At 42.2% G+C, this 15,866-nt stretch overlaps 1 protein-coding gene across 4 annotated transcripts; it reads left to right on the top strand.

Annotated features, from left to right (window-relative positions):
• The first annotated feature begins 2,340 nt into the window (after positions 1-2,340).
• hfm1 (helicase for meiosis 1) lies at positions 2,341-14,483 on the top strand. Of its 4 annotated transcripts, none has more exons than XM_030115811.1 (37): positions 2,341-2,561; positions 3,234-3,580; positions 4,011-4,052; positions 4,181-4,251; positions 4,373-4,505; positions 4,962-5,113; positions 5,231-5,308; positions 5,507-5,662; positions 5,763-5,963; positions 6,099-6,187; positions 6,282-6,325; positions 6,786-6,887; positions 7,338-7,483; positions 7,573-7,667; positions 7,801-7,934; positions 8,036-8,083; positions 8,242-8,322; positions 8,441-8,532; positions 8,795-8,901; positions 9,009-9,056; positions 9,148-9,245; positions 9,334-9,468; positions 9,604-9,689; positions 10,442-10,525; positions 10,885-11,042; positions 11,434-11,537; positions 11,684-11,851; positions 11,919-11,984; positions 12,111-12,235; positions 12,419-12,501; positions 12,612-12,709; positions 12,803-12,877; positions 12,997-13,284; positions 13,438-13,522; positions 13,643-13,748; positions 13,904-14,046; positions 14,212-14,483. In XM_030115811.1, the coding sequence occupies exons 2-37, from the start codon at positions 3,244-3,246 to the stop codon at positions 14,291-14,293; spliced, it is 4,140 nt and encodes a 1,379-aa protein (XP_029971671.1). In that variant the 5' UTR covers positions 2,341-2,561; positions 3,234-3,243; the 3' UTR covers positions 14,294-14,483. The 4 variants fall into 4 exon arrangements, with proteins under 4 accessions (XP_029971671.1, XP_029971672.1, XP_029971673.1 ...); XM_030115812.1 differs by having other exon boundaries at positions 12,994-13,284; positions 13,676-13,748; XM_030115813.1 differs by having other exon boundaries at positions 12,994-13,284; positions 14,208-14,483.
• The last annotated feature ends 1,383 nt before the right edge of the window (positions 14,484-15,866 follow it).

The following is a 15,866-nucleotide window of genomic DNA, read 5'->3' as shown; positions in this document are numbered from 1 at the left end:
CACCTCTTGTCCCCCCCTATGGTCAGTGGTCTCCTCAGAGGTCTTTGTTGCATTTCTGTGATTAGCTGCTTTAATTATTCCCCGTGTGGCTTTTTATATCAAGACAAAATACACATTGGTGATTTTAACTCACACTTAAGAAAGCCTACAATTAATTGCCGTATTTTTATTTTTATTTTTTTTTTATTTTTGTATGGCAGACTTCCCTGATTTTCTGATGGGCGTTAACAGGAAGAAGAGGCCAAACGAGAAAATCTAGTTTGTGGGGTCAAAGGTACAGGAAGCTTCGTTACACAATGTTCTAAAATTTGGAGTGTGAATTATTTCAGACATGTACACAATACAGTACAGTACAGTTCACACGGTAAAGTGATAATGGTTCAATTATGTTCACAGCCGTATGCTAGCAATTGGTTGCTAGCTATGTTAAAGCTATGCAACATTTCAAATAGTTGCATTTTGAAGCATTTTCCACACTAAACCGTGATTTTCACTGTCTTTATAATAAATACGTATTTACATAATAATGATTAACAAGATATAAGTCTGTTAAAGCTGTACTGTTTCATATGCTAAAGCTAAATTCTCAGGAATGGTTAACCTAAAAGCTCTGTATACTACGAAGATTTTAAACCTCAGCACTAAATTCTGCTTTACCTAGACAGTGATGTTGAGAGGTCATGAATTATAAATAGATAATAAACCCTTGGGCAACTAACACGCTTATTGGTTTTAATAGGTAATCCTAAAATGACTATAGTATATATTGTTCATTTTAAAATTCATGGGTGTTTATAATTATGTAGTATACCACATGAGTCCTCTCTTTATCTGTGGTCCTGGTTGTATTTTCAGTTGACTCAAAATGGTGGCGTTGTTGTCAAACATAAGGCGTGCTGGCCAAAACCAGCTCACCCACTCTGGCCCACTCTGCAGCTTTCACCAAAAGTACCTGAATTTGTAGAGGCCGTCTGAATTTGACTGCAGTGAGTCACTCTGTCTTTGTAAAATCAGTAACACTGAGGTCCAGAATGAACAACCAATCAGCAAAAGGCAGCAGGGAAGGCAAGCAACACCTATATGACCAACATAGCAAGAGTATTCCAAGTGATTCTGTTTGATTGTGAGTCTGTGAAATGATACAATGCTGAAGAAATCGTGTGGCCAAAAGAGGCATTGGGCTTCTGCTGACACTGTCTGTTGAGAATCACTGCAGCAAAGACAATTTCAGATTGCAGTTTTTGAAATGGTTCTTGCTTTAAAGTTATTCAATTGTGACCATTTTTAAACTTTGCCTAAAAAAAAATAAATAAATAAAGTTAACATTTTAACGTTGTTGCCATTTATATGTTATTTTATTATTTCAATGGCCAGGCCCAGTTACAGTCAAATGGGAATATTTGTGACCCCTGAACTAAAATGTTTGAAACCTCAGGGTTTTGCTTTAACTATTTTGTAGGCAAATATTCAACAAACAATAATTGATGAACTCATGTAATGGAGGTGTTTCGTATAGCTGCTCTACCAGAGCTGCTGCCAGCTACATTTAATCTCATTCAACCACCAAACACTACTCCTATCATATTCTCAACACAAATATATTTATTGTTTACATGAATAAGTGTCTCTGCTTTGTCTTTTCCTTTTAAGCCAGATGTCTCTGACCGCTGTAGCGAGTGTTTGAATTTGTAATCAAATGAGCGATTGGCTGCATAATCTGCTGAGATGCTGGATCCTGACGACAGCGCTTTACTGCTGGAACCTCTGTTTTATGAAAAACCCAATATGCACTGTGTGTAAGTGTTAAAAACAGATGTACTACCTCATTACTTCTTGAGTCTTTGGCTGTTTAATGCATTTTCTCGATTATGTTTGAACAGAAATCCAAAGCCTCCGGAGGCCAGACTATGGCAGCTGGAAGAACCCCCGTCTCTCACTCACATACCAGCAACTCAGGATATCCAAGAGGAGGCAGAGGCTATCACCACTCTATACAGTATGTTGGGCTCCTGATTGGGGTGAATTCCTTTTCGCTTGACTTGATTAAACTCTGTGTTACGCCTATTGAAGCTCCACCAAATTAAACTGTTACTTTTTTAAACAGAAGCTAAAACTCGATTCAAAACTTTGCAGATTTTCTCTAACTCACATAAATGATCATGAAAATCTTCTGTTGTAGTCACGTAAATATCAAATAAGTTGAAGAAAATGTTACTTTTTATTGTCTGTGATAATTCTGAGATTTACATTTTCAAAAATCACCAAATTACAGCTGGAAACACTTTTATTAGGAACTCTTCATCTTCCTCAATATATTCAACTGGTTTTCCAGAGAAAAAGACATTTCAGCCTCCTTTTAAAAGACCAGGTTGCTTCGAGGCCCTGCCGCCATCTAAAAGCAGCTATCGAGGCCTTTTTGGAGGTGAGGGGTTCTTGGATTATCCTCGGCATAGCTGTCGGAATATCAGAGGCGCCGATGACACCCTGCAGGACTTCAGCCATCCAGCCACGAGCAGCCTTTTGTCTCTGAACTGCAACAAAAGTCCACCTCTACGAAAAAGGTGTTTGTTAGTTCTTTACTGGAATTACATCAAATTCATAAAAAAAATGAAAACAATATCAATATTGTGCCAAAGAATGTTTCTTCTATTATGAATTGCTCTTTGGGACAGTGTTAGTTTCCTCATTCCATCTGTAAATAGTTAATAATTGTATGTACTGTATGTGGTGCAGAAAACTTGTTGAGAAAAGCAAGAATTATATGGAAACTTCTGCAGGAAGAATAATATCATTTCTTGTGTTAGGCCCACTTCTTCACTCAAAAAATGGTTATCATGTCTTTACAGTTTTCCATTCGAAAATGATCTATCATATGGAGCATGTTAAAGAAGCTCAGCCATCAGTAGAACACAAGAAGATGCAAACATTTCAAGATCAAACATTCTTTTATTGGGACGTATGTGATGACAGTAGAAGGATTATTTATTGCTATTTTGAACACACACACACACACACACACACACACACACACAAGGAAGAGTTTTTCATGCATTGGAGATGGAACAAGGTTAAAGATAACCTGTGCAGTACAAGTAAGATTTTTAAATAAAATATGAATATGATATCCGTGTTGCTAGCTGTTAGAATACCGACCTACTTTAGACACACCGTTGCAGCGGCTTCCCGTCTCCTTCTACCTTCCTTCTTTCATCCCCCTCTCCCTCCCCCCACAGCTTGTTCAAGATGCACGTGCTGACCAGTGGAGGTGACTCTTCAAAAATGGACGACCTCAGCGGTGGCGGCAGCGGCAGCCAGACAACAACATCCACACCTCAAACTTTTCTCAGTCAGGTTACCATGACGACAGTGCCTCCTCCTCCTCCTCCTCCTCCACCAGAGGCGACAGTTGGCCATGCAGCACCTCCTCTTCCTTCCAAGCCCCCCCGCTCCACCCCTCCTCTGGGCTCATCTGCAGCGAGCGGCCGACCCTCGCAGCAGGCGCCACATGCAGAGATGCAGGACAAGGGCACAAAGAGAGCTTTCGTTCCGCCCATGACGCCGCGGCCGCTCCACATTCAAGGTGTCACACTGCGCCGACACTGAACGCTCACTGGCACGGCGCTCGCTGTGTATGGCCGGTTCGTCAGAAAAAGTGCCGGTATAGCTTCTGTAAAGTGTTGCAGATAATGAGTGTGCCCATGTCTTGCCATGGCAGCTGCTGCCACAATGTGTTTGGGTGGGATGAGGTGAAATGAGGTGAGCTACCCCCATTGACTGCTCAATTGTAATGATGCAGACTGGTCACTAGGTGGGGAACAGAAGGAGCAGTGGACTGAACAATTAGGCCCTTTTAACCCATTGTTGTCCACTACAATGGGTCACTGTTGGCTTAGAATAGCTTCATTTTACATGTCCACTGTTTGAAAAGGTTTTACATTAAAAGGTGTCATTTTGTCAGAATTTGACAGAAAATCAAGGTCATGACATGATTTATACTCTTGGCATTTCAGGGTCTTCTGGTTCTGGAGTTTTGCGACCGGTTTCTGAAATCCGTATCCTTTTTCTTGCTGTACAGATAATATTCAAAATTGTTGGATGGTGTCTGAAGTGTAGCCGAGTTTTTAAATTACATTTATACAAGACGTGTGGTTAAATTTCTTGATGCATGGTGTATATACAGCCATCAAGTTCAGATCTGTGTTTAATGAGTTCCCCTTCTTCAACTACGTTCAGTCCAAAGCTCTTGACGATGTGAGTAGCTTTTGAAAACCATCAGAGATAATTTTCAGAGGAATATAAACAGCGTTTCTTGTCAGATCATGTCATAAGGAAAGCATCCTTTGAGGTGCACCACTGTTTTGTTTGTCTACAGGTTCTTTACACAAATAAAAACTTTGTGGCATGTGCTCCCACTGGATCGGGGAAAACGGTGCTGTTTGAGCTCGCCATCATCCGCCTGTTGATGGAGACGCAGGAACCCTGGAGTGACGTCAAAGCTGTATACAGTGAGGATTCAGTTTGAACGGGGATGAGCTGTTAAATACCATTTGAGGAGCAGACTGAATAGACGTGGCTCATTCCACACATGCAAAGGAAAACAGCACTTTGTGATCAGACTCCTGCCTTTGGTTTGTAAAGGGGCAGCATAGATGAACTCGTGGTTAAAAAAAAATTCTAATTTGATGACAACTTGAATGCATTTACAGATTTATGGATATCTATAAAAATATCAAAGCAATAGGATATGGTGCAAACAGTAAACCTACATTAGCAAATAATGAAAGGTTAACATGAAATACTTGAAATTATCCATTTATTGCTACCTTAGAGTGTTTTTAAATAGATTTTTGTCATGCATTTTTTTCCTTCATATCATTGTTTGATTTACATAATCACAGTTTTAGGGTCTTTTTCTGCTATAAAGTTGCCGTTTAAAGGATGTGTTCTTTCTTCCCTGCCAGTGGCCCCTATCAAAGCTCTCTGCAGTCAGTGCTTTGAGAGCTGGAAGAAGAAGTTTGGTCCTTTCGGGCTGGTCTGTAAGGAGCTGACCGGAGACACAGAGATTGATGACTTCTTTGAGATTCATGACTCCCACATTATCCTCACCACCCCTGTGTGTGACTCTGTGCAGCATCTCAGTTAAATAACAAAAAGACAGGAAGAGAACAGATTTGAAGCAAACTTGAGTTGTTTTATCATGCATTCATACATTTTGCATGGATTTTCTCAGGAAAAGTGGGACAGCATGACGAGACGATGGAAGAATAATTGTTTGCTGCAGCTGGTCAGGCTGTTTCTCATTGACGAGGTCAGCAACTTTGTCTGTTTGCTCATTTAGTAGTTTATAAATGGTACAGGTGCTCTGTAAGCCACAGATTGTACTGCGTCATTGTTGTGTCCTTGTGTGCTTCGAGCTCTCCCAGAATAATACTAAGCGATGTGATTTTAGTTTACCTGCTTTCCAGTAATTTATTTGAACAATGAAAGTTTTATTTGTTGTTTTCAGGTTCATGTGGTGAAGGATGCCACACGAGGTGCTACTCTGGAGGTGGTAGTCAGCAGGATGAAGGCCCTGCATGCCTACAGGACCTCACAGAATCCAGAAGCAGGCCTCTCCGTGAGGTTTCTGGCTGTGTCGGCTACCATACCCAACATTTCTGATGTAAGTGCTGGAGTGGAGGAAGGGAGTCGGCACCCACTTTTTGTTACGGTAAATCAGTATCCTGTGATAGATTCTTGAGCTCCCCACTACTTGTTCCTAGATAGCGGAGTGGCTGGCAAATGAGAGCGGCCCGGCGACGTGTCTGGATATGGATGAGAGCCACCGTCCTGTAAAATTAAAGAAGGTCGTATTAGGATTCCCCTGCAGCGCAAACCAGTCAGAGTTCAAGTTTGACTTGTCACTGAACTACAAGATGGCCAACATCGTACAGACTTACTCCGAGCAGAAGCCCGCGCTAGTGGTGGGTTCAGTCTCCATGTTGTTGTTTCGTTCCCCTAGTTTCATCTATCTTGATTAATTCTCTTGTACAGTTGCGCAATGTTGCACTCATTTGACATTTCACTAAGTTTGACTCTAACGATTGTGTTTCTTTAAGTTTTGTTCCACGAGGAAAGGAGCCCAGCAGTCCGCTGCCGTTCTGGCCAAAGATGCTCGCTTCATCATGAGCATCGAACACAAGCAGAGGTACAGTGCATCCTGGTGGAAAATGGTGTTTGGCCGAGTTCATGTCACTGACAGCCTGCTCTGCTGGAATCATGTGATCTGCTTGAATCTGCAGGTTGACGAAATACGCAAGCTCTATTCTGGATTCAAAACTGAAAGGTACGGCCTTGAGCTTGAAAGCACAATTCTGACACTGTTTATAACAAAAGGTTGATCAGTACAGAAAGTTTTAACGTTATATTTTGAACTTGTTAACTGTAGAGAAACCAGAGGGTAAAGAGTGGCACCTTTGATCACTGTGGGGGCTTGAAGAGCTTCACTTTCACTACCAGAGAGCCAATTTGTTAACGACCAGTTGCTGTCATGAAAAAAATTATGTCTGGATAAAAAAAGCTAAAAAGAATTTATGATTGTTTTGGAAGACTGTTCTGGGTCTGGTGACAGAGGCCGCCAGCTGCCCATGTCTGGATTATGAGGTGATGTTTCTCAGTTAGAGCAACTGCAATGTTGCCCGGTGTGTATTTAAAAACAAAACAAGAGACCTTGAGATAGAAACAGACATGCCATGTATTGTTTGGCTGCATTTCTAATTTAGCTTTGTGTTGTGACTGTGGTGCAGAGCTGGTGCTGTTAGGAGTTGGTTACCACCATGCAGGAGTTCATGTGTCGGACAGGAAGACGGTAGAAGAGGCCTTCACTCTGGGAGACCTACCTGTTCTCTGTAAGGAACAAATACGGTTTGATTTAGTGCCGCCACATAAAAATATGAAGCAAGGAGTGTGTAACATAATCATCTCATCACAAAACATAAACAGGACAGACAGGAATCACGAGGTGGAATTTATCGCACCCATATTGTTACGACACACCACAACGCTGTGGAATGTATCTCTTTACCACAATTAATTTGAAATGTTTTGATTTTCATGAAGCATAAATGGAGTAGTCTGTTACAAATCATCAGAAATAACAAGAGATTGATGTATTTGTCATAGTTTTAGACAGATGAGATCTGTGAATATTCCTGTAGCGATGCAGGCAATGTTTCACTAACACCAATGTCGACTTTGAGCCTGAAGTCACCTCAGAATAACACAACGTCTCAACGGCAACGTCATCGTGTTTTTTGTTGTACTTCATAATGGTTTTGTGGGTTTTTTTTGCTGCCTAGTTACCACCAGGACTCTGGCCATGGGAGTGAATCTGCCAGCTCACCTGGTCGTGATTAAGTCCACCACGCAGTATGTGGCAGGCTCTTGTGAGGAGTATAGCGAGGCTGACCTGCTGCAGATGATCGGCCGGGCCGGCAGACCACAGGTGACGCGGAAATTACAGCAGATTACGTCTTGGAAAACTTTATTTGAAACACCATGCATGAATAGATCCCTTCTTTCCCCCTCTACTAGTTTGACACCTCAGCCACTGCGGTGATAATGACCAAGATCCAAACCAAAGAAAAATACAGTAAACTTATGAGTGGGGTGGAAATCATTGAGAGCAGGTAGTGCAGCCGGAACCTGCGTCCTGTCTTTAATACTCACTTCAGTCCTCTGCTCTCCTCGCTCAGATCCAAACACATGCAGGAGAGCGACTTCCTGTAGTCCACGGAATAACAGCAGGCTTTGTTTCCACAGCCTGCACGGCCACCTGGTGGAGCACCTGAACGCAGAAATAGTTCTCCAAACCATCAGCGACGTCAGCATGGCCCTGGACTGGATACGCTCCACCTTCCTGTACATCAGAGCCCTGAAGAACCCCACACACTATGGTCAGAGCTCAAAACACACACCAGCCGTCCACCACATCAGTGTGAGATGTAAGTTTCAGCTTTACTAAAGCCAGTCAGTGTCACCTGCCTTGTCATTTCAGGTTTCTCGGCTGACTTAGACAAATGTGGGATTGAAGCAAAATTTCAAGGTAGACATTATCTGTCCTTTCCATGTGAATCTCCATGTTTACATAAGAAGGTCTGGTTATGAATTGATTCACGGTTCTGTTCCTGTGAGCACAGTATCGCTTCATTTCACTCTTGAGGATGTTTGCTTTTTTTTTTCTTCTTCTTCTTCCCTTTTCAGAGCTGTGTCTGAAGAACCTCAACTCCCTGTCCTCCATTGGGCTGATCGATATGGATGAGGACATCAACATCAAGCCTTCAGGTCAAATAGGAATTAGTTTAGTTCATTTTATATATTTGGTGATGAAGATTCTGAACTTAAGCAGTGGATTTTCTTCTTGGCTTTAAGAGGAAATAAATTACGCTTCTTTTCATTGCAGAGGCTGGCAGGTTGATGGCCAGGTATTGTGTTGCCTTTGAAACCATGAAACAGTTTAATAAAGTGGTGGGCACTGAGAACCTGTCTGACCTGGTAGGTTTTCTTCACTAATGCGTTTTATTGAATCTTTATTCAGCTGCTCCCAGCGCCTGTGTTGTAGGGCCGCGTATGAATCCTTGATTTTGCAGAGTTATCCTTGATGCTTTACAGGAAAGTCTGACCTGCTGTACTTTCTTTCTCTCTGCGCTGAATAAACCGAACTCTCGGTTCTTGTACAGCGGTATGGGTTTCGAGTTATTAGACAATAAAGCAGCGCAAAGACGTTCATAAGGGTTGTCGCTGTGTGTTTTGAAAGATCGAGCTGGTGTCGAAGAGCAGGGAGTTCAGTGACATTCAGCTGAGAGTGAATGAGAAGAGGTCTTTGAACACTCTGAACAGAGACAAGAACAGGATCACCATCAGGTCAGACGCGTTTGAGTGATCAAAGGCTGCGTGCGCAGCTTCATCACCTCTCATATGAACTTTTGGTGTGAAAAGACAAAACACAATATTTGATTTATTTCTCCCAGATTTCCCATGGAAGGAAAGATCAAAACCAACGAGATGAAAGTGAATTGGTAGGTGGAGTCGTTCCGTCTGTCACCCGTTGAAGAAGCACTGGGTTGGAGTGCGCAGTATGGAGTGTTTGGTGTGTTTCTCACCTTGTAGCCTGATTCAGGCTCAGTTAGGAACCATCTCCATTCAAGAGTTCGGACTCACACAAGACACAGCGAAGATCTTCAGGATTGGGATGCGAATCAGTAAATGTACGTCGGCTGTCTCATAGAGAAACTAACAGAAATTGTGATGGCTACTTTTTTTTTTCTGAAATCCATTGTGCTTGTTTATAATCAGGTCTGTCAGAGTTCCTGAGCCAGCGATCCAAAACCGGTTTCTCTGCTGTGCTCAACGCTCTAATCCTGGCTAAGTGCTTTCGAGCCAAGCTTTGGGAAAACTCACCCTACGTGTCCAAACAGCTGGAGAAGATAGGTAAACATGTCGCGGTGTCCACAACATGCGCCTCTGACATGAATGCGCTGTGCAGTTCATACGTCACGTGTATATTCTTCCCTCGGTTCATCGGCCGAATTGTGATATTTGATAATAACATCCTGTGTTTTTCAGGCCAGAGTCTGTCAACTGCCATGGTGAATGCTGGCCTCACCACCTTCAGCAAGATCGAGGAAACCAACCCCAGAGAGCTCGAGTTGGTCAGTGTGTGTTTTTAAAAAGAATTATTTTAAATGGGAACACAGTTTAATCATTCAAACCTTCTTATTTTCCCTTTTAGTGGTGTATTTAGATGCAGTATAATGGTGCAGTGGATAGCAGTGTGGTCTCACTACAGTAAAGCTTCACCCTGAATTTGAGTCCCCGGTTTCTACATTCTTATTGTGCAGACAGGGTTTCTCTCTGTGTGCACAATAAGAACGTAGAAACCTTGAATGAAGGTTTCCTCTTCAGGGTGTACCCTAACTTTAGGCCTATGCTGGCAGGGATTGTCTCCTTTTCTTTCAAATCCACATTTTCATGAATTGATGGACTTTTCAGTGATTTCGCAGCAGGATGAGGGCCGGTAGCAGACGTGACTTTAGTGTCTTTGTCAGCTGTTTTTCACTCAAACTAAAAATATTTAAAGCATTTTTCAGTCAGGATCATCATGGCCTCCCATTTAGCAGAGAAGGAAGTGTCACAACCTGCTGTGAGCTTTTTGTCCTCTGCAGTATGTCACCACTTCCCTGACGTTGTGCAGCTTGTAAAATTTTCAATGCTTTGATACTTATTTTTTCTTACATGGTTGCTTGTGGAGATAAGAAAATAGACAAAAAAAAACCCATTGAAGCTAAATAATCTTTTTGATACTTTGGTGTTTGATCTGCTTGAAGAAACGGGTAAAGTATGTAAAGCAGCTGAAATTAAGGTTTTTTCTTAAACTTCTGTTTGTTTTGTGTTTCTCATACAGATTCTCAACAGGCATCCACCATTTGGAAACCAAATCAGAGAAGCTGTTGTGCACCTCCCGAAGTATGACGTGACTCTGGAGCAGGTGAATGAGCCCCTCAGTTCACATCGACAGAGACCAATTCTGAGTTCTTTGTTGTAAGATTCCAATGGACTGTTCTGTTTCTACTGTTCTCTCAGGAATATCCACATTTTACCTCTTAGGTCAATAAAACTACCGTACAGATTTATATAATATTCTTGAAACTTGAATTTTCATTATCTGCAGCTTGTTTTTTGAACCTTCCATGAAAGGCGTTGTTTGAAATCAACTCTAAATTTCTGATGTCTTCCTCTGCTTAAATGATTTCTTCGTCTGCCATCTCAGATCTGCTGTTAAATAAAGCTCATTCAGTCTCAATCCTCCTATGTAAAGAATTTTAGTAAAAAATTTTTGTGCTACAGCTTCCCAGGTACAGCAAGCATTCCGCTGAGATTCTGGTGAAAGTGAGCCTGGTGAATCAAGCACCGCTGTTATCCAAGAGAACGGCGCCAGACCACCACTACGTCTCCCTCGTCATCGGAGACTCTGACAACGCCGTGGTCTTTCTGCAGAAACTTACGTGAGGAAAAAAGTTTTTGATCACACCGGTTTTGGCTTCTCACGCTTTCATGCTCACATCTTGGTTACTGATTTAACTGAATCAACAGCAAATACAAAGAGATAAATGGCCACACAGATTCATGTTCACACCTGCAGGGGAGTTTAGGTCCATGAAGTACACAGGGAAAAGAAACCCAATACAAACATATAAAACATGCTAACTGAAAGCCAGTCAACCTGGACTGCTGTATGGCAACAGTAGCAGTGAGCAGCCCTCCGCATATCCCTGATTCTTTATGGCCCAGTCCCTCCGTCAAAACAAAGACTATCCGCTCTTGTTAGAAAGACTTTGGTTCGGGAGCGTATGATCTATTGATTTTCAGCAGAAATCCCTTCTGTTTATTTTCCAGTGACTCTGTGTTATTGAAGTCTGGCAGCTGGTCGAAGAAAATTGATGTGTCAAAGGCCTCAAAAGGAGCAGAAATAACTGTTCATCTCATCAGCTCAGAATACGGTAAACCGTAGAAATACCTTTAGATTTTAGAAAATCATTAGGCATCTGTTATTCTTGATGCGATTAAGGAAATCTCCTCATACTGCCTGTAATGCTGTTCACGGAGAGCGCTTACCATACATCATTCCCTCCTGTCTGCTCTGCAGTGGGCCTGGACCTCCAGCAGAAGTTCAGTTTGTACTACTCTACAGCCTGGAAGCCTGAAAATCCCCGCAGCACAACACAAGATCCCACCGGACAGAAAGCCCCGCAGCCTGCCACGGTGGACCAGACTGCAGCTGAGACTGCCAACGGCACATACAATAAGGACCCAGGTAAAACACTACAGACGTGTTACTGTTCACAATCATTTATTTCAAACCTTTTATCTGTTTGTATCAGTTGCAGGAAATAAAAGACAGTGTAACCACCTCTGCAAGAACAAGGAACTCTGCGCTCACGACTGCTGTGAGTCAAATGGAAACGTCTTCCTCTGTGTTTTGTTTTGCTGCTGTTTGTGTTTACCTGTCTGCTGCTAAAGAGATATTCCTCTTGCTATTTGTCACAGTGCTTGTGTTTTTTTTTCCCGTCCAGGTAAACTCGGTGTAGCCGTGACAAGAAAGAGGTCTTCGAACCAAGAATCCAGTTTCACCTCCCATTTGAAAGACCTGCGGAGCCGAAGTGACTCGCTGGCGCAGACGCCCGTCAAACGCCTGAAGGTGAAAACACAATGTCTGAAAATAGGAGAAAAAAAAAGTTTCTTCTTAAAATCTCAATCCTGTGTTGAGTGTTTTGACTAAATTTGGACTGTTTCATTGTGACGAGTCGCTGAGTGAATCCGTGTGAGTCTGGGTGGCATGGCGGTGCCACCGAAGGTTAAAATACCTGTTTTGCTCACCCAGCTGAAAATGAACGAGGAGGCCGTGTCTGTCAGCATGAAGGAGTTTTCCTATAAACCCAGAGAGATGCTTCGTCCTGATTCCTGGTGAGAACAGGAAACTTTTCAGATTCAAGTGTGTCAGGAAGACTGGCGAATCAACGTCCTTGGTAAACATGACTCGCAGTCGAAATTCAGTTCTGTTGTTAAATCTGCAGGTATAAACAAATCCACTCGCTGAGGCCGAGCGCTGTGGTGGACCTGACGGGTGGAGACTGTGTTCCAGATGTTCTGGACATGAACGACTATGACGGAGGTAATAAGATGGATTTAAAATGAACTAAAACGCTACATTCCCTGATGTATGAGACAACTAACCTTCATGTATTTGTCTGATTCTGTCTTTGAGGTTATGATGACGTTGTGGATGTTGAGCACCAGAGGATGGAGGAGTCCGCCCGAACTCCTGCATCCTACTATCAAAGTATTGCTCATGAAATTCATTTGGTGGTTTTCATGCTCAAAATCTGATAGAAACTGATTTCTATCTAAAAAAACAACATGCAGGACGATTTATGTCTTCTTTATTTTTAAATTCAGCAGATTCCCAGATGTGGACGATGCCACAAATAAGCGACAGGAGTCAGAAATCCAAACAGAATTCACATCAAATGAATGCAACCGGCTGGGCGTCCTCGACCACGAGGCTCCACCAGGAAGCGCTCAGGAAAAACGCCTCCTTCCACCAGGCGGTCTGCTTCGAGCTGGGAAATGAATGGAAAGACTACGGTGACTGGGGAGACTTCGACGACGAGGACTTGGTGCACGCCAGCGAGACGCTGTCGGATGCTGAACCTCAGACCCGTTGGCACCTCGACTACAGCGTGACAGGTCCGGCGCTTTTCAGAGAGGAACGGCAGGGAAAGGAAGGAAGAAAATCAGTGCTGTTGCTTTTCACATGCTTGCAATCCTCTACTGAATCTTACATTGTTGTTGAAGAATATACCTTCACAGTGCTGACCGTTCCTCTTCTGCCTTGTACAGGCTGCGTTTCCTCATCCGCACCACCTCCACCTCTCAGCCGCTCACAAGCCAAACCCTGTTATACCGCTAACTCTACCACACAGAGGTGAGACTGACAAATAAAGCACAAACCGCAGTCTGATAAATCATTTCAGACATCAAGAATTTGAAAAAGGTTGAGAAAAGTACAGCCCTCTGCTAAAATTCCATCATTCGTGTGGTTTAGATCATTGTCATCGACCTTGAGTCCTGATTTCAGAAACCTGGGATTTTCCCCGTCGCCTCCGTCAGTCACGTCCCCGAAGAGAATCACACTCGACTGGAAGAAAAAGGTGTGTTCCTGTGTGTGACACTGGTTCTGACTGTGCAGCGTTACTAGTCCAATTAACGCACGCTGACAGCTCCAGAACATCTTTTGTTTTTAATTTAACAGTACATCTTGTTCGCACATAATTTATGCTTTGCGTAAATGTACTATTTTTTGCAGATAACAGACATTGGCAGCCAGCAGATCGCAGCCAAAAAGCCAGAAACTCAACCAAAGCTAACTAATGTGGCCCAAGTGACCAGAAGGTTTGACTTCTTCTCAGAGAACATCCCAGCAGGCGTCATCTCATCTGCCAGTAGCAGGTAGTGGACAATATATTGTTTGTTTTGACACACTAAAATACATTTTCTTTATAAATAATGACACAATCCTGTTGTGCAGCATGAGATAGTTTCAGTTTTCACCACATGGTTAACTGGTACATTTCTCTCCTTTTTTCCTCTTTCTATACATTCGGCTACAGGAAGAAAGAAGAGGAGAGTTTCATTGGCATATTTGACGGCATATTTTAGAAGCTGCACTGGTTTTCAGTGGAGTCTCAGGAGATGAGCAGCATCTACAGAAAGTGTTTCATGTGTCTCACCTGAGAGATTTAGTCTAAAGGTTGGCGTTGTTATAATCACCCGTTCAAACGTAAAGCAGGACAAGTTGTGTTGGTTAGAAGGTTAAAAATTTAATTATATCCATTTGTATTTATTTATTTATGAATTCAATAAAGTTGATGTTGTTTGGTGGTTCAGCTTTGTCGTAACAACTAACTTTTTTTTTTTTTTACTTTTTTTTAGGTATGTAAAGAGTTTTACGTTCAATTTAAGGGAGAGTTTAGAGAAGCAAAAAAACTTCAAGTTGTTTAAAAACTGTATCAGAAAAATGAACAGCACGGTTAATGTATCCAGTGATTCAGTGTTGCTTTTTATGGCAAGTAAAATATTGAAAAATACTTCAATACTAAATTGAAAAAAAGGAAAATTGAGTAGTTTCCGTCATTGTAACAATATTCCTTTTAAGAATGAGTCACTTACAGGTAGAAAACCTAATTAATACAATTTTTAAAGGTACAGTATTTGTAAAGAACTGTGATAAACAGTATTTTGTTAACTAAAAGAATTGTGAACTTGTTTTTTAACGTTTGTTGTTTCAGACTTATCATCCAGTTCATTTATTTCCAAGAAGCAGTGTTAATCTACCAAACAATAATTTCATAACTTCTCTATGCAGTCCAGTATGAACTTCAAACATGAACCTAAAGAATGAGAAGAAGCAGTTTGATAAATGATATAAATGAAAAACAGAGATTACTTCTTTTGAGAAGGCAGGCAGTTCTTCTTATATGAACTATTGTGGAGCTCATTATATTTGATGATGTTTTCTACAGAAAATTCTGGAAATCCTCGGCGGGTCTTGTCTTTTAAAGCTAACTTGCTCTCCTTGCTGATGACTCAACTGTTTTTCTGATAAAGGAAGGGGATGAAAATGAACACAGGGACATTGTGGGACAGTTTGGTGTTTTAACAACCACCTGCAGCTTAATACCTCAAAAACAAAGATGAAAAAAAAAACACTGTAAAATTTAAAACCAGGAGGCTCCTGTCGTGTTCCTGTCAGAACTGGAGGCAGGCGGAGCTGCTGTTGAGCGTCTGGACGACAGAATGGACCCGAATCCACTCACCACATGTTTCACAAAAAGGGTCAAAGCAGGTCAGACGGCTGAAATCCTTTCACATCTGCAAGCATCCATTGTGCGCTGTGTACCAGTTGCAGTGCACGCTTCTTTTTTGGCATAGCGTGCTATTACAGCAAGCTTACACTGGAAAAAAACACAACAACAAATGACAGAAAATAGCCGGCCCCATAATGAGCGCAGGGATGGTCACAGTGGAGCAGGTGGCAGGACAGAGGACGCTTCACAATTCATCACAACCTGGAAAAGCTCTGGGGGCAATTCAACACGCCACTTTCAGCAAACACTCAGTGTTCAGGTGCAGCAGGAAGTCCTTCCTGCCTGCTGCTGCCAGACTGTATAATACTGATGTTTCATTAGCGGCATCGAGCGGCTCCTTGTACTTCAGCAGGTGGATAATCTGGATGAAATTTTCAAAGTTTTCTAAAGGTTTCAGAAGAA

The sequence above is a fragment of the Salarias fasciatus genome, chromosome 18 (assembly GCF_902148845.1).
Source record: "Salarias fasciatus chromosome 18, fSalaFa1.1, whole genome shotgun sequence".
NCBI classification, from domain to species: domain Eukaryota; kingdom Metazoa; phylum Chordata; class Actinopteri; order Blenniiformes; family Blenniidae; genus Salarias; species Salarias fasciatus.
This window is presented reverse-complemented; position numbering and strand designations above follow the sequence as displayed.

Coding starts and splice junctions, on each gene's coding strand:
- hfm1 (XM_030115810.1), top strand. CDS start 3,244: ATGCACGTGCTGACCAGTGGAGGTGACTCTTCAAAAATGGACGACCTC. Junction 6,888..7,337: donor GGGAGACCTACCTGTTCTCT/GTAAGGAACAAA, acceptor TTTGCTGCCTAG/TTACCACCAGGACTCTGGCC. Junction 14,047..14,211: donor ATCTCATCTGCCAGTAGCAG/GTAGTGGACAAT, acceptor GGCTACAGGAAG/AAAGAAGAGGAGAGTTTCAT.